Source organism: Anopheles funestus, chromosome 2RL (assembly GCF_943734845.2).
Source record: "Anopheles funestus chromosome 2RL, idAnoFuneDA-416_04, whole genome shotgun sequence".
Classification (NCBI taxonomy): Eukaryota; Metazoa; Arthropoda; class Insecta; order Diptera; family Culicidae; genus Anopheles; species Anopheles funestus.
In genome coordinates this window covers 27582740-27607730 of record NC_064598.1, presented here as the reverse complement: position 1 = coordinate 27607730, position 24991 = coordinate 27582740, and the positions used below count along the sequence as shown (strand labels likewise).

The following is a 24991-nucleotide window of genomic DNA, read 5'->3' as shown; positions in this document are numbered from 1 at the left end:
GTCTTTGAGAGAATTTCATCCACAATTCTAGCAGCTCATTGAACTGATCGATTGTTGATAGATGTGTCTTCAAAATACTGAATCTATTGAGTGGATCTCCAATTTGTAGTTGATTCGTCCTAACGACAGCAGATCACATTGGATCTAAAGTAAGTTATGTGTACTTTTTCTCCAATAAATAATAATGTCTGTTAAAATAATACAAACAAATGCATAAATAGATAATCACGTGTTTGTTTAAGGAAAGGAATAGCGTAAAAAAAATCACAAAAAAAGTTGTCCAACTTGAGGGTAAACTTGATTCCCCCTCATACGATTCTTTGTTCGTTCAAACTGACCCATCTAAGCGGGTACCGTACGTACACCTGCGACACGGGCGCCACAAAATCTGCAATTCAATTCAAAACGCTCAGGTTCCGCCCAGCACCCTTTACGAGGTGCTACGTGCTCGTCTCATCAACCGGACCGAGCCGTACTCGACGCGAACAATGACGCCTTGAGTGGTTAACATTCATTTGATTTGATTTTCTACACTCATTTGCACCTTTCTCTACCATTTTCATAACTATGGCAATAGCGCTTACCAGCCGGAACCGGAAAACCTCTTGGGCGCTCCGTAATTAGTTCATTTCAATTTACCCCTTTATTTTCCTCGGTATGTTCACATTTACCAAAAGGCAAAGCGTTAAACCTGGGAAACAGCGGAACTGAGAAAAGAAAAATACATCTCCCCTCCAGCAGTGTGGCATCAGTCGGGTACGAATTACCATGGTATATAACGCGGCGCTAGAACCATAGTGTGGGCCACGTGTATTTGGCAATTTTCTCACGTTTCACAACCACTCGACTCGGGTGTGCCGTAGCTTTGTCGAGTCGCTACGCTTTTAACACCACCGATGGATTGGGTTGTAGCTGGAAGCTCCTTCCAACGATCCTTCAGAACGAATTGCTCTACCGTACCACACGCCCAGTAGTGTTACCGCGGTTGGGACGTTGGTGTTTTGTTGTAATGGCCTAAAGTTTCTTCAGCATCGTCACCTTCCGTCACCTTGCTGGTTGCCAGTACGCGGGCAATCTTATTTTCCTAAGAAAGTGTACCTTACGAATATTGGGTGCTGATGTTGTTATGGCTTCGCTGCCGTTTTTCCCCGGAAGTGAACCTGATGGCTACCGCTGGAGGGGGTGGAGGAGTAAGAAATTAACGAAAACCAACACGGCGACACATTCAAGTAATATTCAAATAAATTCCTAATTAAAGCAAAGCGCGTTCCGGCCATTCGGACAACCGTGTCGTATGGAAGGAGACAAACAGCCATTTGCCGGGAGCCCAAACAGACGTTGGAAGTCCCACAAACGGTAGGAGCAAATTCACTTTGAACGTTGTTTTCACCACTCGCTATGTAACGGGAAGGGAATGGACAAACAGTGAAGCTACATCCGCACCAGATTCAGCTAAACCGGATCTAATTGTGCTGAGTGGTGTTCGGTAATGTTTTGCCGCAGAGTGCCATTTTTATTTCAATCAAGCCATTTCTCGGCACAACCCGTACGGGGTTGGGGTTCGCCCAAAATTCGCCCAAGCACCCAAGTCGGGGTGGTTTATTTTCGGTGGCGAATTGTGCCATAGCATTCGGGGTGAAGATGATGCTTTGTAGCAGACTGTGTCGCTGTGACGAAGTGGTTTGTTGAGTTCTTGTTTTGTGTCGATTTTTTTTGTATTGTTTTGCGTTTCGATTCTTAGTTTGCTTTTAACGCTGAAGCACGTAATGGAGAAGCGCACAATGGAGACGCACAATGAAGATACGGTCCGATGTTTCGGATTGCTAGGAGTACCGTGGGAAAAAACACCATCCAATCCTTTCGGGGTCTTTTGTTCTGTGAATTTTTCGATGGTATGCCGGGCGTACGTCTGGTATGAAATGGTACAAATCGGAATGGAAATCCTTTTGCTTCGTGTCTGCTTCCTGTGTCTGGTTCTGTGCGATTGGATGAAGGAACGTGCCAGATTCTTTTTTCGTCTTGTTTTTTTTTGAATTGTCCTCCACAAAGGAATCGATGCAAAACGATACGATGTTTCCGTCGGGCTATAGACCATCAGCATCAGCGTTCGGATGTGCAATGGATGAATCTGTCGATGGGATGATCCATTCGATACAATATGTAGCAGTGTGCTGCACTTGGCCGCAATGTACGAGCGACCGGTTGACACGATAAATCGAATTAATCGCTGCCTGCTGAAGCTGATACGCCTCCCGGCATGCCGCTCGTTACGTTGACATTTTCTTTCGTCCATCCATTTTCCTTCTAAAACGGTTACCAGAAGGCACTTGATAGAATTACTAATTCGTATTCTACTTTCGTTGATCGTTCCCGTGCTTTTTCGGTTTTTAGTTGCGGGGAAGAACGATTTTAGTCTCACGATGCGATGGTTAGCCGAAGATCGGGGCGTGGAACTGATGATTTTCCTCAAAATCAATCAATATTCTGAGTCATGCTTTGCGTAATCCGGTTGTAATTTTGTGTTTGCAAGCTGCTTTTGGTTATGTTTTCAGTTGGTACAGTGGTTGCTGCATTAGCATTCATGGGTTTTCGGGTTTACTTTGAATAAGAGCGCTAACTTTTAACAACAATTCTTAGAAGGTTGGGTTATTCACAGAAAAATCTACATAAATATATTTTGATTAGTGTTGTGCTTGATTAATTTTTTTGAATCGAGTAAGTTTGAGTTTGAACTGCCCCAAAAGGAGAAGGAAAAAGGTTTATCAATTTTTCTGTATTTTTCTACTTCTGCAATAACCTGGAAAAACCCGATTAAGGCTATTTTTTACAACTATGTGTAGCTCACAAATATAATTCACTTGAAAGATCCATTTCGATTTACCTGTGTAAAATCTTAAGTTGTTAAATTATCATCCTTAAATTAAGGACGATCATATTTGATTTAAGACCTGTCCACAATCATCCAAGAAATATACATCATAAAGTACGCCACATGAATCGTATGTTTGATGAATCGTACGATAAATCATTTCCAAGAACTTATCTGGAACAACAGGACCATCACATCAAAAGCCATCAAAAGATGCGAATGATGAGAAGAAAAATAATAAGCTAAGTGCCTAATTAGGCCCAACCTAATTGATCCTCAGAGTTTGCCATCAGCAGCTTGCTGCATAATTTTCGAGTGGCGTTACAAACGAAACATTTCGCTGCCCTCTCAAACATTCACTGCCAAAAAAACATTCGTCTTATGAAATTCGACAACAAAAACATACCTCAAGTGCATGTGTTTATGTGTTGAATGTTTGTTTGCCCAAAATGTTGTAACGCTTGTTTCTTCCGGGAAACTCAATCCGGTGCGAAAGGAAAATGAATGCCAAACTGTGTGTATTCTACCAGCGCAGGCAAACAGAAAGTTTTTGGTCGATTTCACACAAACAGTGGCCGTGTAAAGTAGAGACGATAGGGAAAGAATTATTTACGCTTAAATTTTCTGACAAACAACTGTTGTTTTCTAATGACAGTACATACCGTTTAATTCCAGTCAATTGCTTTTCATTTAATTAGTGGCCCCCGCTCGTACCAAAGTGAGTCAGGTTGAACGTTCAGCAAAAACCAGTTCAACCATGGAACAATATTGGCGTGTGTGTGTGTGTGAGCAAAAGTCGATGTTTGCAAGGAGTTTTGTAGCGGGTAGTGTTCGTCTTGAGAAGAATTTGTATGTTCCACTTTGCAGCGAGCGGTAAGCACACGGAAACGATGGATGTGGTTGCTAGACGCCCGACTAATGGTTCTACACTCTTTCCCGTAAGAAGTTCCGCTCAGACTTTACACCGTGCCAGTCGAAATGCTAAGTAAGCGAGTTTCGGCAACAATGGTTTGTGCTGTTTGAGAAGCTTGAGAAACCTTTATATCACCGCACAAACATAAAAAATTAATGTAGCGATAGCGCAGGCTATCGAACCGTTTTACCCCTGGCGGGTGAGTTTTACGTTTGGCTATTAGCGCTTCAATCCATGTGCTAAGCTTCAATGAGGTGTGAAGCTGAGCGTGTTTAATCTTACACCTCGACGTGCATATGGCCCACAAGCAGGAAAACGAATGGCACGAGGTTAGCGAAAGCGTCTTGCAGGCACCTTAATTATGTAAAATACTACTTTAAGCGCGGACGACACAACACGGCACAAAGGACACTCTCAAGGAAACCTTACAATTACACACCTTTCGCTGTGAAGCGTTTAGCGAGAGAGGGAAAGTTTAACTGATTGGAAAAGTTCGGGCGGTTTTGTGAGTGTGTAATTTCCCATGTCAATCGTATTCTAACGTTTCATGTGTTGTGCCGCCCATGGTCACATGGCAGCTCCCTAAACGGTACCCATCTGCCCATATTCCCATGCGCAATGGGTATATGGGTTTTGTGTGCGAAATGCGATTATAGAAATATAAAGAAGCCGCCATTGAGCCGAACTCTTCCTCCCTTCCCCTCCCCCCTCCACCTCCTACATTTTCCTTCCCGAACCATTGCGACCGAAATGGATCCTGGCATCCCCAAAAATCCTTGGAAAAGATGTGACTTTTCTTCAGCACGGCACCGTATACGCGCATGGTTCCGGGTTTTGGGAAAAAGCTAACATACGCACCGCTTTCCGCTTAAGGAAAACATCAGTAAGAAAATGAAAAAGCCATAACCGGTCTTGAACGGGACCGATATGCCGACTCCACCACCACCACCGACCTGATTGCTGCTTGGTTCCGGAGAGGTTTTTTTTCTTCCTCCCATAAACCCACGGCGATCGTCGCAATACGAAGCGAATCCATTTTCCAATTTGCCAGGGCTTATGCGTCGCTGTCCCTGGGCTGTGCAAACAAACATACAAAGTTATAATTTATATTTATCCGGCCGCTATGCCGTTCATTCTGCTGCTGCTTGTATGCGTACACACGTACACGAGGCACATGCCTGGTTCTGTCACTCCCAGTGGAGATTGCAGAAGGTAGCGGCCAGCAGTTCGGAGGCAAGACTGTTGACACAAAACCAGCCAAGAAGACTAACTGTGCGGCGTGCGAGTGTGTGTGTGTGTGTGTGTGTGTGTGTGTGTGTGTGTGTGCTCCACATTTTCCATTTTTGCCTACCGTGCTCTGGCAAATTGTAACGTTACCAAGCTTCCGGCGCCTTAGGTCGATTTGAACTCATTAAAAGAACGACACTGTTTTTGAAAATTTCCTTCAGCGATTCCCGTGCTGGGATGGATTCTGGATGGACAAGGAGCAGTAGCACCACCAGAACCATTGCTTCCCCCCATAGCAGGTTTGTCCCCCCAGAAAACCCTGTTCCGAAACTGTTGATCAAGATAAATATTTGTGGTGAAATTTCGGTCCACCGAAAAACTATCGCAACACGGGCAGACGGTGCCCTCGGAACCTTTGCGGTGTCAAATTGATTTATACCGAACGGGACCACGGCTGCTGTTGGGAACAAACCCTCTGGGTTACGTTTGCCCAGCAGCTTGGCAGAAAGTTGTTTAATGATGCTGGGCGTCGGTTGCTGAATTAAGAAAAGTCAACGAAAGACGGGTTTTTGTGGGTGGGCAAGGATAGGCGTGGGACATGGGTTTTTGGTCGAGAGAGGGCTATAAGCTTACTGCGGCAAATTAACGCTTTTCCGACCCGGATCAAAGTGCCGCTGCACATGGGTGTGTGGGCGTACCGAAAAGCTTCGATTGCTATCGACGAACTCTTGGCATTTGATTACGTTTTGCGTTTTTAGACAGGTGTAGTGGGTAATGTAATGGTTTACTAGGAACGCTATTCGGTGGTTGTTTGTGCATCTTAAACTACGCGAAACTCACAGCTTAAGATGATAATATTTTCCTTCCGGGAAATTAGAACAACAGCGATGGGAAAAAAATCAGCAAATCTGTAGGCTAACATCATTAGCAAGTTCTTCACAAGAAACGTTTCATTTAAGCTTTATCCAGGATTCGTGGAAATCATGCTCTGTAATGTGGAATTGTTCGTCCGCATATCCAACACTCGAGAATGGTGACTTATGTATTCAAACAAACACTTCGTCTATGTAGGAAAAACTAAGCCTTAAGGTACTTCGTAAATTTTTAAGGAGCCTATGGTACTTTTGAATTCTAAAATTAGACGGACTATTTTAGATCCCTTGATGCTCTGATCAAGAGGATAATTTTTCATAAATCATGAAGAAACTTTATCGATTTTCGCTCAAGGGAAATACATAGACCATAGATCTCTTTTATACGCTCTTCAGTTTAGTGATTGTGTGTCGAAATATATTTTGATCATTTTCTGGTGAACTCTTTGAAAACTTCTCAAAACCAAAACGTGTGATATAAATCTAAAGGTGTAGATTATACATACACCACCGGATCGGAACGGAAGCGGCCCGGTGGTTTATGTGGTAAATGGCGTCGGTGCCACTCCGCAGGACAGGGTATCAAATCCCATCCGGACCGTCTCCCCGTAACAAGGACTGACTACTATTCGGGTTTTATGTCTTTGTTGCTTTGTTGTGTCTTTAAGCTAGCAAGAAAGAGAGAGAGAGAGAGAGAAAGAAAGAGAGAGATAAATCTAAAGACTAGAACACTGTTTGAAGTCTAGCATGACATTATGAACTTAATGTCCAATTTATCCTTTAACTTTTGATTGTTTTGTTCTTCCTTTTGATGTTCCTGGTTTCTCCTAGTTTTATTTTTCTCTCTTCATGTTTTAATAAAAAAAAGATACACTTTGACCTTTTAAGGATTTCATGGTTTGAGCTTCGCTTAAAGTCCTTAAGACTGCGTTATGTATGGATTTGAAGTTGTCAAAGCACTTATAACAGTCATGTGAAGTCACAGACACTATCACAGAACAATCGCAGTATACTGTATAATCCATCCTAATGCTTTATCCTCGATTCTACACAGAGCTTAGCTTTAGGTTTAACTATTTGAACTGAGCAGCTGCTACGACCAGACTTTTGAACTATTAAATATTGCCCTAACGACCCAATTGAACAAATGATTAAATCTTGCAACTCAGTAGGATTTGAAGTTGATGTTAATATGACGATTGTTCTAATAAGAAATTCTTCCTTGCGTTGGTTCAGGTATTTTAGTTAAAAGATTTTTTTTTCACATACATGTTATGTAGGCAATACTTGCTGGATGACTTCAATGAAAAAAAGAATAATAATAAAGAACTCCGAAAGGTATTGTTATATCATGATGTCACAATGACGGGTTGTTGTCTAGACTTCATTCACAACCCGGAGTTTGTGTATCAGCGTTGCATTAGCAACTTTGTTTACCTTTTTATATAAAGAGGCTACAAAAATTGTGGCTTTTAAACCGAGACTCAATTTTGCTAAGCGCGAACGTTATTGGACGAATATTTTACAAAACTTGAAATGTAATAAATAATTTTTATAATAAAAGTATCATCTGGACCATTCTTGGAGATAAAATTAGACCTTGAAAATTTTATCAGTATTACCAACATCTTAAGCACTATTTTTATCAAAACGAGCGATGACATCCCTTAAGGGAAATAATTGTGTGGTTACATCGTACAATTCGAATGGTTTTCATAATGCCAAACATTCGTAAAATAGCTAATCCTATGAAAGTTTGTAATGAACCGAAGAGACAAAAAAACTCCGAACAAAGCTTTTCAATTCGATTACACGTTACTTTGAAATAGAACACAATTAAGGAGCACTTTTGGCGTTACAAGGCAGAAAAAAAGCAACAAAACGAGTAAAACAATTTCGTTATGTAATGAAATCATGTTCCACTCACAAGTGAACCTATTTTCTGGTGTATAGTTTTTTTTTCTTCTTCGGCATACCTCATCCAGAGCCCTGTATAACAGAGCCCTCACCGCGGTGTGTTTTAATGGTAAAAAAATGTAACTCTGATGTAATGGCACTACGCACTAATGGTAGATCCTTTTTTAATTAATTAAGATTAAGGGCATTGTTTCGGTTTCGTGGATGTTTTTTTTTGGTTGTCTATGTTCGTTGTTGAAATACACTTTCGTCATCACGACTGTAGGCTTAAAATCTTTCAGCAAGGCAACTTTGGTGTAGCGAGTGTGTTTTTTTTGCCAGCCTTTTGCACTAGTTCGCATTTGCAGAATGTGTTTCGCTTTGTTACCGTGTTAGGTGGGAAGGAAATAAAACCATAGGCAAAACCATTACAATACACGCCACTGCTGAGTGCTGTAGAACAGTCAATATACTTTCAAGTCAACAGACTCGCTGAAGATACCAATAAAACATTTCTAAAAAAAAATTGAAAGTGAACGAAACAAACTGTAAAATGGATTACAAACAATCGAATTTACCAGCTATGGTGTCGCCGGGTTTCAGTGTTTTCCGGGAACTGTTTCCTGTGGTTTTTGCGCCGAAAAAAAGAAACTCGAACCACCGAACAACCATTGCTTCTAATCACAATGCTTACGTATCTAACAAAAGAAACCGCCTCGTATTTCAGCGCGTACTTTTCGGTCCACCGCAAAAAGATGGATGGTTTTATGGTAAATTGTTGGCAAAAGAAAAAAGAAACACCACAAATACAAAACACAAAAAACAGGTTAAAAAACCCATCACCAGAGTACTGTATGGAGCGAAATGAGAAACGCCACTGTTTCAAGTCGGCCTGTCACCAGTCGGCAGTCAAAACAGGCAGATGACATGCAGATGCCTTACCATTTTTGGGCGTTTCTGTCGCCCAAGGCGAGGATTGAGTGAGTCAACATATTTCTTTCAGTTTCTGGTGTGGGTTTTGTTTTTTTCTGTTGTTGTTGTTTTGTTCTGTTGTTTTGTAATGTTTTTATTTCTTCATTTTATACTGTATCTATGCATCGGTGGATATGCCCATCGATGCTGTGAGCATGTTTGCCGACGACCTTCACTTTCCATGTGGTAGAGAAAAAGTTCCGATCCGACCATTGGCAGGTTGGCCTTCGTCAAATTTCTACTACTTCTGACAACGGATAGCCACAATATGATGAGGAGTAGTACGAAATGGGAAAAAAACACACAGCACTGGGATTCAAATTTAAGCCTAGCTTAGGGAGGGAAAAAAATCCTTTACGATGAAATTGACAGCCCGAATTTAGCACTATATTTTGACGTTGCTCTACCCAGCAAAACTGGGAACGGTCTCGGCCGGTTCATGTGATGATTTGGCTAGTGATGTCAACTCACCAACGAGCACTCCGGGTAACCGTACCCCCGGTCAGCTGTAATCCCATTCGCCTCGCTCGCTCCCATTCACTAGCGATCTGCTTTTCGTATGAATAATCCTGTTCCTGGCGGAAATGGGACGATATCGGGGTATGGCTTTAGAAGTAGTAGTAGCACTGGAGTGGGTCGAAAATGGGTCAAACTACTCAAAAATCCTTACCATCGCTAGAAAAGGAACACCGAAGGAGTGTAAGTAAACAAGTGACAAAAGAAAACAAACATCGGAGAGAGAGTGAGTGAAAAAAACTAAACAAACATTTTAAGGATAGAGAAAGCCAATCCGATTCCATCAAGGTTTTGGTTTTGTGGCGGTTTGCTAGATGGCAAAAAAGAAGGTTGAGGCTTTTATTTCCATCAATCACTGGTGGAAATAAAATTGTCACTCGTTTTTCGCCGTTGAAGGCCCTAGCATGGTTGAAGGTTTTGAAGATGTTCTTTAAACGTAATGGGGACCGATGTTTGGTAGATGAATATTTTAAAGTCATTTTTGCAGTGCCCAAAAAGGCTGAAGAATAAAATTTAGGTTAGGAACACGGCATGTGTGTTTGAATGTACGATGTATAATGTGTGATAAAAGTATCGTTTGTAATATAAGATTGGACAATCTACAATTGACACTCAATGAAGTGTCTAAAAAATTATAAACGAAGCTGGGACATATGAACAGAAGCCGGACTTAAATAATTTGTTTTTTGATTATAGAATCAAACCTCAATCAAAATCAACCAAATTTGGTTGCATCAATAAGGACTAATTTTAAAGGCTTGAAATCACGGTTTATGGAAGTTAGATTTTTGTTATTTTAAAAAAGGAATAAAAGGCATTTAAAGACTCTCAATATCTTGCAAATGTCTAATATTCCCTATTTTGCAGTTTTGAGAAAAATTCTTTTGCTTAAACACGGTTGGTTTGACTATCTCAGCAGTGGTTGCGAAGAAATGAAAACAAATATTTATGAGTTTTTGAAACGGAATTCAACCATAACTAGGTATTATCGAAACCAATTCATGAAATTGTATCACTTTTGAAGGTGATTGAACGCTTGGGTTAATATTTCGGCGTAAAAGAGACTTGAATGACTGGATTGCTAGTTTTCAACAAAAATCTCATCAAGAAATATGAAATTGCGATCAAACCTAACAATAGTAGATCGTTTTATAGTACGACCGAACGGCTTGTATTAATCAAATAAAACAATCCATTTTTAGATTAAAATTGTTGTTTGTAAAATACCATTTGTTCGGTTCAGTTTTTTGCATCGACATGCGTCAGGCGTACATCAACATGGATAGAGCTTAAGGAATGTTATTTAAACATTATTTACAGTTTTCATTTCGCGTCTGTTGGGGAATGTACATTTAAATCTACAATTTTGTACCGTCTTTTAAACCCTTTTATTTTTTTCCAGACTATTGTAGTGATAAAGTAGTACATATTACTGTTTTAATGAAATATTAGGAAATAGTAGGAAATATCGTAGTCATTTCGATAAAAAAATTTTTTCAAACTTAGGGAATTAATGTGTTGGTTGGAACTTTTTATTGCAGTACAAATTACTCTCGTGTTAAGTAAATTGTCCGACTTTTATTAAAAATAATTTTACAAAAATTTAAATTTAGTACATGGTTGTTGCAGCATAATTACTATTTTATTTTCTGTAAAAGTTTAAAAAGTTTTTTAACTGTGTTAACTGACCTTTTCGCAAGTTAAATAAGATATCAAAAATAAAATATCTTAATTCTATATTAAGCTGTTCTAACATGTGATCATATAACAGCTGTCATACAACCAGAAGTGTTGAATGTACGCTTCTTTCCAACTGTGTCCCTTTTCTGCGTTTAGCTGTTTCCTTACCCGAAAGAGTTGTGTTCACACTCTTCTCTGCGTTTTCCCCCTTACCGTTCCGAACACAACGCTATGTGATAGGGTCGCAGCTCATATGCACGCGAATAGCGTTGGTATGAACACTGAAAAGGAAATAATATCCAGCAGCTCTATTGAAGCAGCCGCATGCATCAACACACATAGCCCCACACATAGACGCGCGCATTTGATACAAAGGCAGGTTGCACACTGTGCTGTATAGCAAATATCTCGGCAAAGCGCTTCTCCTCCGGTCAACCTCCGGTTCGGTTGTCACACAGCACCCAAGACTCACCCGGTACAATGCTCAATCCCCGCTCAATGGAAGCACGAATTCTGACATAAATCTTTGGCGTATCCGTCCGTTGTGGCACTTAGGGTGCTTGGGTTTTTTTTTGCTCTCTCTCTACCTTTCTTTCTTCATTTCTTTCTACTCCCTCAACCGTTTTCCCAGCCCCGTCATCAAACGGGACGATGTTGCAGTTGGTCATTGGTTAGCGGTGAGCGGTGGTGATGGTGCAGCATTTGCCAAACCACAAAAAAAAACCCGCGGCACCCGCACACCCCATTCATGCATGTTTCTTCTATTTGTTTTTATTTTGATGGTACCACTGGTACCAGCAGCATCGTGCGCCACTATTGTGCATCATTTTTGTACAGTTTTTCGTGCTCGTTGGCGTCGAGTGGCCGCAAGGCGAAACCGCGGAATTCTGTCCCCAGCAGCACTGCAGCCAGCCAGCCAGCCAGCCAGCTGGATCTGTAGCGACGCATTCAATAGGATGGGATGTTTCATTAAACCTTCGTTTCGCAATCGGTGCAAAGCGGATGGTTGGATGGGGCGGTCTTGTTATCACGTTAAGCCTTTCATATGGTTGATGGCAGAGACAAGCAAAAGAGGAAACACCTGCATCATCATTGCATCGGCACTCGGGTACCCGACCGTGTACGGCAAAGTATGCGGCGACCGAGTGAGCTCGCTTTTATTCGAGCATCGACGATGACAAAACGATGCTTTGAGGAGTTTTCCTGGGGATGACGTACACACACGCACACAGACACTTATGAAGGGGAGACACAAAAAAAGTACACGAGCACACAGCATCCCATTGCATCAAAATCTGCAACATTCATCCATCAGTACGATCGTACTTTTTTCCCTCTTCCTTCTAGCGATAGCTAAGCCATGCTTCAGAAGGGGGCAAACATTCTTTGACGCCACCGTGCAGCTGCGTACTCGCTGCAATTCGACCTACACGCTTCACGACGTTCGGTTGGGTAGCGTTCAGCCGTAGTTGGTTGGTCGGTGTGGTCAAAGCCGTTCGACTTTCTTGCTTAACCTCCCCGCTCGTTAAGAACGGGGTACACCGGGGGGTGGGTGCTAACCAATATCCCAGCTCACCAGCTTTGATGGCTTGCAATGAAACGGCAAACCACCAAGAGTTGAGTTGCGTTTTAATCAACGATTTGCTACCGAAAAGCATCCAGTTGTTGGAAACGACTTTTTGCCCCAGCTGTGGGCTGTGGTCCATGCGGGCGGACGCCAAAACATTACGGCCAAGAAGTACGGTTCAACATCGTAGAAGCAGAATCGGGATTGTTTTTTTTCTCCCCCACCGATCATACATTTAGATTTCGCTAAACGCACGCTCGCGACATCACTACCGCAAGGGACATTGGGTTGCGCTGATTTCGATTTCGTAGTTGTTCGATGTTTGCCGGTGTTTTCCGGTCAGCATGTTCTCCGTCGGAAAATTCAGCGCCTTTTTCCCCGTGCACGATATCGTCCCGCGGGCAAAAATTTGTGTGATTGAAATCACCAAAGCAGCGGAATCGGCAACCGCAAATCCTTCAATGCAATGTGTACATCCAGCGAGTGGGTGAAGGCTTTGTGCTTTTTTATTCTCTTCAGCTTCTTCACCGTTTCAATAACCATTACCAGTTGGTGATTGTGGTTGTTCGTAATTGAATCTAATCATTTATGACAGTTTGCGGTACTTCGAGTGTTTGCGGATTGAGATGTTTGCCAGGGTTTTCCAATTCGACCACAGGAAGCAAAAGCTTTTCTCAGATGAAAGTGGAGGCTTCGGTTCGATGGTACAACATGATGATAGGATAATCTTTAGAATTATATCATTTCGCAAAGGGTAGTATGATCATTTCATTTGGTTTATTATTTAAATGCTTTACTTTTTTCATGTACTTACATTGTTCAACACTAGAACTACCGGACTAGTCATTTTGACTGGAACGCATCATTTTCATCAAATTAATGTTTGGGGTTAAACAATCCTTAGATAGTTGAAACATGAATAAACAAAAAAATACTCCAACTCTTCGAAATTGTTTAACAATTAATCACGAACGAAAAACGCTTAAAACGCTTGGTAGTTCTTGTGTTAATATGGATTGTATCTGTTAATAATACTAACTAATAATACTAATAATTAATACTAACAATTCCTCCATAACAAATTTACTGAAATATTGAGTAAACTTGTCCTAACATAAAAAAGAATAGAATTGTTTGGTAGGAAACTTCACACCCTGGGTTAAATAAAATGTTAAATAAACATTCTGTAAGATATTACGAAAAAGAAGTATGCACGGGGGGATAAATAAGAAAACATGAAATAAAAAAAAACACCCAACAAATCCAACGCTGAATAAACGCAAATATCATTTGGCAAGGAGGGTTGGATGAGTTTTCACGAACGCACGGCAAACAAAATGAGCCAAAAAAGCGCGCACATCGTTGCCTCGGTACGTGAGGGCCATTGTAAGCTCACTGGCCACTGTTTGTGCTGGGCGAACAATAGCAAATGGTGGCAAATGAGGGCAACTGTAGAAAACAAGCGCCAAGAAGAAAAAGCGAAAAACAAAAAAAATGGAAACAAATTTCGCTCTATCGCTGCTTACTAATCGCGTGCTGCTGGGTATCGCCATGCCGGACGCCACGGTTTAGGATGGTATTTCGTTTGTGATTGAGTTGGTGTTTATTGTTATTCGCCCACGAAGTACCGTATCCTTCGCACACGAGTGCCCAGGCGTTTCGCTCTTTTGTGCGAATGGGTGGGCGGATGAACTGTAATTTTTGCACCGTTTCGAACATTACCACAATGGAGGGGTGCCGTTCGCGCGCGCCTGGCTATGGCGCGTTATATTTTTCACGTCAAACACTTCACGGTCCGGGGGCCGGTGTGCAGCTCGATTTGTAATCATTACCATTATTACCGATTGCGGAAATGTACCTTTTGTGACGGTTTGCGCGATAGTTATTTATTCGCTGAAGCATGGTTTACTTAATCGTGAAAATGGTTGTGTGTGTTTTTTTTTGTTATCTTTGTACTGCAGGTTTAGTGTTTGCCTAAAACCAGGTCAAACAACACGGAACGTTTTACGCTGAAAGTGGTGTTTTTGCTTTGGTGCAGAGTAAAGCTAGCTAGGCGTGGTTTGCGTGTGGCAGGAAAAAAATGTTTCAAATTGTGCAAAAGGATTTAGATTGAGAGCGGGGCTTAAATGTATCAGGAACATTGTGGTTAGTTGTATTTTAGATTGATGTGGATTAAAATGTAAAATTTGTTATAACATTTTCACTGCGTAGAACGTTTGACTTGCAGGTATATTAACCGTGAGCCAAAGAAACACAACTACTGTACCATGTTAAAAGTTCCTAATGCATGTCATGTGGTTTTAGGCCTACTTTCATATATTTTTTTTTAAATAGTGCAACGGATTATTCGAGAATTGTCTACGAAAAAAATAACTGCAAATAAAAGTTTTGAAAGATTAAAAAATGTTTTTAAAGCATAAACGTTTCGTTTTTTAAATATACGGTGCATTTAACATTATTGTAAATATCGATGGAGGCGCCCAATGGTTCATAAGGCCAGGGGTGACAATCTACTCAAAATAGGACCGGTATCAAATTCCATCCAGAGTAAATAAAAGTCCGAAAAGACCTAAGAGATTTTAGCATCACAAAGAATTTGGGACATTTTTTGCTTTGCTGCGTTACACCTTTTTCATGAATAAAAGCTATTTAAAGGCAACATTCAAAAAGTTTTAAAGGGTTTTGCCCTTTAACTACGTTTGTCCCACTTTTGCGCATTCTATATACACAAAGTTTTGTTCCCATATTATTACCACATAAATTTATCATTTACTTAACGAATTTTAAGATTGAGATAGTGACATATTTATGAAATACTATTTGAGTGTTTACATTTTCTTACTAAAACCATGTTTGTTCTTATTTTCAGATGATGCCGATTCAAATTAAAATAAAAACTGACCTGCAAATTCATTCCAATAAGCATGACATTTGAAGATGGAGTCAGGTGTAGCATTGTAAAAGTATCAAAATGTGTCATGTCACAAAAATCATCAAATAAGCGGCTTAGAACCAGGAGTGTACATTAAACAGTCATCTAGAACCGTAAGAAACGATCTGCCACTGGGTTGTTAAATTATCTTTCCTACGATCGGAAACATTGAACAACGAAGTACAGGTAGATTTGCTTCGATCGCTAAAGTAGCATCGTGGAAGACAAATAAGCTTTAACAAGTCTTCTTCGTCCAGACAACCAAAAATGATGCTGATAAACGAGGCGTATCACTCCTGGGCGGCAAAAGATGGCTGAATTTGATTTGAAAATCGTGTGAATATCGACAACAAAAATTTGGCAGCAGACGGGCAGTTCACGGTACGATTCAGTGAGCTTTGGAAAAGTTCAGTGCAGTGCATCGGCATGAAGAATGGCAGAGAAAGTTATTTTTTCAATGAAAACTTTCGCTACGGGCAAAAAGTATCTGGCAGCACGATGTTGCTGCTTCCGAGTTGTTCAGTAGTCGTGGCGCTGGTATATTGAAGTGTGTTTGGTTCCTTTTTTTTGCTGCTTGCATATTTTGGTTAGTTTTTTTCGTACGTTCGCTTGTTTCTTTTGAAGTGTGTGTGTGTGCTTGGTCTGTTTGTGTATGAGTGTGTGTACATGGGTGTTGAATCAGTACAGGAAATGCGAAGAGGAAAGATGGGCCGGTGATGCTGCCTGAGTTCAAAGTTATAAATTAGCTTCCATCGGGAGAAGTTGATCGATGATTTTGTGGCATACTGAAGGAGTCCCACTGCTGTTTGGTGGAAAAAGAGAGTGAGAGAGAGAGATATAGCGCGAGTTCCACACAACAGCTGGAGTATCAAAATTACGTTACATGTGCACAAAGTGTGTGTGTGTGTGAGTGTAAGGAAGTCAGCGTACTAGTGAATGGAGAGAAAACATTTCCTAAAAGCATTTTAAGGTACAACTTTCGCGCGTCAGGTATCGTGCTCAAGTGCTAGCAGCTGTGACGTGAAGGCGGCATCTGCTATAGATAAGCATAAAAAGTATTTCTACCGAAAACACGCTAGGCATGGTAAGCGTTTGCTTCGGGCCAAGTGATAGACACAGTTGAGGTATAGGAAAAGTGAAAATAAACTTATTCGGCAGTCACTATGGAGTCTACAATGCTACTCCAGCTGGGCGGTCTGTTGCTGTTGTTCATAGTTCACTACACTGCAAGTGTTAAAGATGGTAAGTACACATAATTGTGAGAAAGTTTCTAGGCACAGGTAAAATGATATTATTAAAACTTTCAATACTGTTTCAAAAGCATCAAATGACTTTTGCTTTTGACAGAACGAGCAAATTGAGTAAAAGACCATGCGCCTCCATTATTTATCATTAGTGTTGATTTTATTGAATTATGGTTTAAAAATCAAGGGAAAACAATGGAGTAGAGAAGATTTGGAAAAAACAATAGATAGTAAAAATAGTTATATATGAGCCTAAAGTTTGCCACACAATGTTACTTCCTTGTTAAAGCTCAAATATATCAAGAATTTTACCAATGACCAGGCGTCTCCATTGAATTTTCAAATATTCTTTACGGAGGTGTAACTATCGCTGTAGAGTTATGATAAACATTTTCTTGCCAAATACTGTTGTGCAAAGTATGTTACTACATATATTTCAACATTATTAACAGAATCCCGAAAAGAGTCGGCAGGACCGGAACAAAAGAAATAAATGTAGATTTTTTTTTTAATTTATCGATATTTGAATAAGAAAAACGATTATAACTATGTTTCGGTTTTAGGCATCCGTTTTTTAAAATTACATGCACAAAAATGAGATAAAATTTATCAGCAAAATCTTGCCACGTTTAACTCAGCCCCCAGATCTGGGGAGCGATAAATAAGTTACTCTCAATATGTCATGATACCGAGCCGAGATTGAATGCCAAAGCGCACTGCTCTGCAGGCTAGAAGCACCCCGGTACAGCGCAAAAGTGAATGGTGAATTATGACGAAGAGCCTTTATGAAAATGGCTTCCGTTTTGGTCCATTGCTTTATTAATTTATGGCCACGGTGGATGAACTTTCCGTAGCCGGCCAAGAAACGAGACAGTATCTCCTTCCCCCCGGGGTCGGCAGTCAAGCATGAATCGGCACAACAGCAGCAAAAGCTATAATTTCGTGGATTTAACGGGTCGGTGTGTCAGTGCGTGCCGTTGAATGTTGCGCCGGGAATGGTGACAGAAATTGAAGCTGAAAAGATGTTACTCGGGGGGCGCTCTTCTCCGCGCCGAATGAAATCGATCGACCGAAAGAATGACTAAATGAAGCACCCTCGAAAATACGTAGTCCGTGGGGTACATAAAATTGTAACGATAACAATTTGGGTCGGCTTTCGGCTGTATTTCGATTATAGACCGCTCGTTGAGCAGGAGTTACTGTGCCAGCACAGGCGGGAGGGGTAGGGGAGGGGGGGCTGTTGGGAGGATATGGATCACGACCTCTCGTCAGTGTGGCGTGATTTGCAGCAGGGCGGGCGTGTATGTTGGCGTTGTGCAGAGAGGACGATGATGGAAAATCAAATGGCTCGTTGCTCGTTAAATTCCAAGCAAGCAGTTGTTACTGGCCCCCTTCCCCCATTTGGATGGTGAGTTTGAATGGGAGAGAGGGAAGGGGGAAACAGTGCAACGAATGGATGTCGCAAATTTGGCAACATTTCGTGGTTTATAGTACATCAAGTTGGATAAAATTTGAAAACGTGCCCGAGGCTTTTTGCAAGCTTTGCAGAGCAATAGTAATTGAGATAGAAAGTATGTGTATTTATTTTTTATTATGTACGTTTTACGAACAGATATAAACGTAAATATCTTACAAAACATGGTTTTTCTCAAAAATTTATACACAAACAAATTCGTAAAAATATCAAACATTAAAATAAGCATAAAATGAGTATAGTATTGTATGTGGGAGTAAAAAAGGTTGTTTGTTCAACATTATATATTTGTGTCCTTTCTATACTGTTATAACAAATACTAAGAAATAATTCAAATTAGATTCTAAATTCTCCGAATTTATGCCGTTTTGGAGTATTTGTCCAAATCAACTACGAACGATCGATATGACATGAGACAAGTTTGCTGAAAGCCACGCGAAAGGAAAACAGCACTGACAGCATAATTTATTTATCAACACGTTGCGCTCTCTGCTGTACTTTGCAAATTCGTACGAATTTTGCCTTTCCGGTTTAAATTTACCGCCCTTGTTGCTTTCATGTGAAATAAAGTTCCATCAAATTTCGGTTTAATTTTCCTATGAATGACTTGCCTTGCTAAATTGAGATCGTTTCTAGAAATTTACAATGCTTTTCACGGTGTGAGCGCTAACCGGAGCTGATCTGTGTGAAGCATACAGGAAACGAATGGCTCATAGAATGGCAGAAAACCGTTTTGCCATCGAGACACACAGACACACATGCATGTTTTATCATAAATCAATTTATTTGTATGAAAAGTTTTAATCTCATAATCTGATGATGGATGAAGTTATTCCTGCCACACTGAAGTGCAGTGTGGCGCTAGTGTGAAGAGGCATTCCGTAGCAATCCGGTATTGCATGTTACTAGGTAAAAGAGGCAAGATTATTGATGCATTTTCAAGCAGACTAAGTGGTTTTCTCTTGATCACTATTTCTCTCTTCCTATGCCACACCAAAACTGTCGTTGTTCATCGCTTTGATACAGGCCAAAAGCTGTCGGTAGAGTGCAAACGGGATCCCGAGGGGTGGAGGTTTGAAATATTACATCGAAGCCAAACATCCTTCAAAGTGGGAAATGGAACCGCAACAAAGGACAAACTATTTTCCCCCCAAACCAATGCTAAAACGGATTCGCCTGAGCTTGTTACCGAATCGATTTTGTGAGCGAGAGCAACTGCTACGATCACACCGTCCGGATGGTGCGAGTTAGTTGCCACTGGTGACCTAACATCCTTTCGGTAGGATATACTATTTCCTTCCAGCATCGGTGTCCGGGTCAGGAGCTTTTTTTTATCTGTCCAGCAGTTTGTTGTTCCGTTCGGCTCGGACTAACATGCAATTCTAGAAGGTGTCAAATTCATTTAAAATAGATGATGGTGTAATGGCTTGCTTTGATATTTGATAAACCCTAGCTATTCTGTTGCGTTGGGAGATATTTCAAATGAATATAGATGCGCTGGGAAGAAAGGATTCACAAAAGTGAGTAAATTAAATGTACGTTTGTTAAGTGATGAAAACATTCCTTCATGGTTTGCATTAGAGCAATTGGTTGAGCACAAGCAGCAATGATTAACACACAATGATGTAGTGTGCTTTTAAGAATGAATTGTAAGGATCAGCTGAATCAGTAATTTTTATAGATCTCTTAGCCAAGACTAGAACTCTTTGTTGTGAAGGTAGAGCTGAATATGATTGTTTTATTATTAATGCCTTTCCGCTTCAGCACGGTCTAAGTCTTTCTTGACGATTCGTTAATGTTTTATTTTAATTAAATATTTAAAGCAATTTCAATTATATTTTTTATGAAATGAAATAGTCAACATTTTTTTGTTACTTGGGAGCCTAAACAATCGTTATCTAAACTGTCACTTGTTCTATAAAACTGTCTGCAATCACAATCGGTTTAAACTTGACAGTGATACGGGATTTTCATCCATTGGACTTGGGATATGATTGTTTTTTTGTTTGAATTTATGGAAACACTACTGTAAAAGCTCATTTTCTCAGTTATATAATTACAACTAGAGCTAAGATTTGAGCTTGCAATGGTTAAATTGTTTGGTCAAACAAATTGCATTATTACTGTGTGTCATTCCAGCAAAGGAACAAAACTCCATCAAACGTAATTCAATGCTTTTCGTCATTCCGATTGAACTACACACATACACCCAGAGACTCATTCGGATACATCTATCCATCGGTGGGTTATTTTCAGCTCGTAATTGAAAGTGGAACCATGTGCTCGTAGCGCCGTGATGCCCTGATTGCCGTGATGTATGCAATTCATATTCCTACCAGACGCATATTGATTACACAAAACTCATTTACGTTCAATTTGCATTCTTTTGTCCAGACATTCGGTGGCATTCGACACTGGAAAGCACATGTTCCATTAGGTATGATATTGCTCGCATTGAAATAATGATGGCTGTAATGTATTGTGCAGGCAGCAGATTGAATGCTTCTCCGCCATGATGAAAACTATGAAAATACTGCAATGATTGGAAGGGGAAGAAATAAGTGTAGCGCACTAGAAATGTACATGTTCTGACGCAATTGATATGGTATAAAAATATGAACAGGAGGATTTTCTATTGTAAAACACAAAATAACTTACTTTTTAATAAATAAAATAACTAAATTATTACCATAACAAAATGGACGAAATTTTTGATGCGTCTTAAGCTTTAAACAAAACAAAACTGAAATGTTATACCAATTGACTGGCAACCTTCAACAACATGAAAATGCAAAATTAATCATAATCTTCAACATCTTCAGCGTCGGTAAACGGCCAGCAAACAGTATCAAATTAAGCATCATTTTCCTTTGGAAATACTTCAAACTAGCTTCCAACCCCTAATTGCATTATTTAGCACGTTTTACGATCGTCGCTAGTAATAAAATGTTTACAGAAAATGTTCCACGAACTGTCCACATTCCATCCAGCTGCGAGAGCATATTCGTTAGTCAATCTTGTTCTCAAAATTTGCTGCCCGCCCGTCCAAAACGCCAAGCGAACGCCAAGCACACGAAAGTTATACGCTTAGTTATGCAGTTTATGCTGTTTTCTGATTTGATTGTGCTCGTTTTTGGTGCCGAACTTTTGCAGTAGCGTGGGGCCGTGTGCCATGCAAAAGATATGTGATTTAGTGTTAGCGCTTAATGAACGCAAAAAGGGAAAACTTTTCACCAAGCCCGTCAAAACAGTGTGCCAGGCGCGTGAAACTGAACCGTGGGCAGGACCTGTGTTTCCTGCGTCCGGAGGACGGTTTTTCAATCAGCCCTTTTGCCTCCGATTGGCCAAACGATTTGGGGGTGCAAGAGTTTGTAGACGGTTGCCGAAAACCATTGCGGTGGTCTGTCTTTCCTGTCCTAGCTTTGCTGTTGTTCTATTCCATTTCCAAACCACCAGCCGTCTAGAGGCCCATCCTTACCGATTTAATAGGAGTTGCTTTAGTCAAACATTCATTTTAATCTACAATTAGCTTCGGCAGTCGACTCCGGCTGGAAGAGTGCTGAGAGCAACGCGCGCTACATGTTTGTTAAGAAGTGGCACAGGAAGCGAAATCGGAAGCCTTCGGTTTCCGTTGGGAAACTTTGAGCTCCGCTTTCGCAGTGGATGAATGGATTTTGGGGTAAAAGAAATAAGCAAACGAATCGTTGCTTATGGAAGTGAAAGCTGGGGGCTTTTTGGTGGATAATGGCGAAGTGAAAGACTGGAAGCCACCGATGAAATTGTGTTGTGACTTTGATGTGGGAATATTATGAATGGTTCGTTGGATGAGAGCAATACAAGATAAATCTCTTTGAATTAAAGCTATTACAAATTTTGTATGTAAACACTGTTTAATACTAGAACTAGCGGATCATTTATTATAATAAAAACATCTGGTCTCTTTCGATTTATTTTTAGACTAATTAATTCTGCAAAATTTCCTATAAAGTAAGCAAGGATGAAAAACGCACACAAGTAATTTTTCAGAAAGTATCATTCTTCCAACTGACCACAGTACTCCATGTATGTCGTCTTTTTAACTTCTACACTTCCGGATACGAAACTTCCCAAAAGGCATATTTAACCACTTAAATATTATGGCCTAAGTTGTATTCCATTCCAAGTGGTAATCATTTAAGCCTCCATCCATTACACAATGAATAACGCTTATCAAACGCAAACAACAGCAAAAATTCCTTTCATTCAACCGCGATGAACTGTGTGCGTTGTTTCGAGAAATGTGGCAACATTTTCACTCAATCAAAGTCAAAGTCAATGGTGATACGTTTTTAAAAGAAAGCGTGTGCTAAAATTGACCGTAACTAATGAATGGCGCTAAATTTGTCCACCCAACCATCCCCGCCCCGGAAAAGCTTCTACAAATATCCCATCGTCGTAGGTATAGTTTCACCCCGAGTTGATTTAATTAGAGCCAATCCCGTTTCGCACCGGACAAAAGCCCTGATCCTGATCGGACTTTTCACCACGCACCGCTCCGTTGCCGGTATTAAACCACAGGCAATTAGGCGACAAACTTTTGTCGCAATACCTTTAGCTGGTGCTGTCCGAGTAAGATCATTCATCTTTTGCCCTCGGTGAGCGCCACAACTGGATGCGCTCCCGGCGTACGCTGTAATCCATCATGGGAGCTCCCGTTCCCGTTGGGTTCCGGCAAAACCTCAACACCGGTATACGGTGTCAAACGTTGCGTTGACGGACACCCAATCTTACCGTTCTGCCTCGGTAGCGAACCTCATTACGTTAATTACACCCGCCAGAACTCTGGAACTCTGGCCAGTGTGGGGGAGACCCGAACAATTCCCGACCAACCAGACACGGGTACGTTGAAATGTTCATCACCATCAATCATATTTCGTAATGCTGTCAAAAGCTCCAACACCCGGACTCCCACTGGCAACGCTGATGACACACACACACACACACACATACACTGTGCCTTCCGGTTTGTCACGATCGCCTGTTGCTTCCGGCATGGAAGACTTGTGGAAGGGACACACAATAGTGACAACCAACGGAATGAAGAAAAGCGGGAAAAGAACTACATAGGACATGTCAAAAACCGAAATCCCACCAGCACGTGAACGTGGTTTTGCAAGGATTGGTTCAGCAACCTTCGTCAAAAGTCATCCGACATTATCTTCTCGGGCGAGGTTGTTTTTTTTTTTTTTGTAGATCGGAAATGATAGCGACCTTCCTGCTTGCAGGTGGTTCACAGAACAAGGTACCGAAATTTGCATCGAGGTGGAAAGTTTTGTTGGTTACCCAGCAAATTGTTTGTCGGACTTGTAGCAGGAAGCTCAAAACCGGACACAATTGCAAGTGTTTGCGTTTGTGGCAGGAAGGTATGAAGTATGATTTTTTGACTCATCCGAGATATGAGCAAAATATCATAAACTCCCTGTCGGAGTCATTTTTTGTTGTTTTGTCATACCAAAAAAAAATAAGACCCTGTCATAAAACATAGGTACAAGTGGGCCGAAGAAAAGAGGCACATCAACTATCAAACTCGGGCTGGGTACGGTACGCCACATAAAGCATCCGTAAACACGTACATAAAAAAAAACTCCGCCTACCCCCAAGGTCTTATCACTAAACCTCTCCAGTGGGTACAATTTTTTTTGTTTTTTGGAAAGCATGGTGGCAAATTTATGCACTCCCCGGTTGGTCTTGGCTATTGACTTGGAAGAAGGGGAAAATTTGAAAAATTCACGCACTTACCCACACAAACACACACACAATTGGCGTACCTTTTTTAACGAGCCATCCAACAGCTCTGACCGGCCACTGCCACCTTTCCATTTTCCCGAGTGCCATTTGCCATAAAACGGGGAGGAGGGGGATGCCACAATTATACGGCATAATAAACTAAACAATGGTATGCAAATTTCTACAAATTCAATTAAAACAACGGCTTCATAATGCACCGGGCAAAAGGGACAAGCCGAAACATGCGAGACTTGCGAGTGTCCGATTGTGACGAAGGGAGTTGAACACTTCAAGTTGAACACAAAAGGGGGAAAGTGGCTGATTCATACCCCTTTTTGCTTTCCTTTTCGACCAGGGTGGCCAAACAGGGTGGGACAAAAGTTGCCAAGAGACACTGCCGATCTCGAGCGCTTTTGGCTGAAGGATGAAGTGTCTCGTACATGCCCCATCAAACGGTGGGCCCGTGTACTGTTTGCAGCCAAAGCTCTCTCTCTCTCTCTCTCTCTCTCTCTCTCCTTCTCTCTCTCTCTCTCGATTGGGTCGGTGTGTGAGAACAAAAAAAGATTTAAATATTTTAGCATAACATTTGAATACACAAACGTTTGCACCATCGAACATGAACACTGGCTTCCCCGGTTCGTTCTCGTGAGGGCAGGAACGGGTGCCCGACCGTTTGTGTGGGTGGAAGATATTAAGCTTCCTAAATTTGTTTCCAGCTAGATTGGATCGAAAAGGAACCGGGAGGAGGTCAGTACGGCCCTTCGTTATGCTTCCCCTCACTGACGGTTTGTGTGAAATGGTGGCGTTCATACAAAGCTTCAGGAGCATCCAACCAGTCGAATGTCACTACGCTTCGTTACTGTCCACCGACCGAACCTCGTGCACATGCGACGAATGCATTCGCAATGCAAAACCGATCCTGGCAACTCACTTTTCGACACTCGAGACACTGTGCCGTGCAAGTGCCGCCGTGGGAGAGCACGCTGGCAGTGTATCCGAAAATAGTAATAATGTATTCGTATTCAGGGACGGGGAAAATGTTCGACTCCTAGCCCCCCCGCGT

At 41.2% G+C, this 24991-nt stretch overlaps 2 protein-coding genes across 5 annotated transcripts in view; one reads left to right on the top strand and one right to left on the bottom strand.

Annotated features, from left to right (window-relative positions):
* Positions 1 to 24991, bottom strand: part of LOC125765298 (BTB/POZ domain-containing protein 6-B) — a 356684-nt gene that overhangs the window by 239133 nt on the left and 92560 nt on the right. The gene's annotated exons all lie outside the window — the stretch shown is intronic.
* LOC125765293 (neural cell adhesion molecule 1) overlaps positions 1 to 24991 on the top strand; it is a 111602-nt gene that overhangs the window by 6569 nt on the left and 80042 nt on the right. For all 4 annotated transcript variants that reach the window (XM_049430258.1, XM_049430257.1, XM_049430256.1 and 1 more), the window contains exon 3: positions 15382 to 16686. In XM_049430258.1, the coding sequence (XP_049286215.1) occupies positions 16608 to 16686 (79 nt within the window). In that variant the 5' untranslated portion in view covers positions 15382 to 16607. The remainder of the gene's footprint in view (positions 1 to 15381; positions 16687 to 24991) is intronic.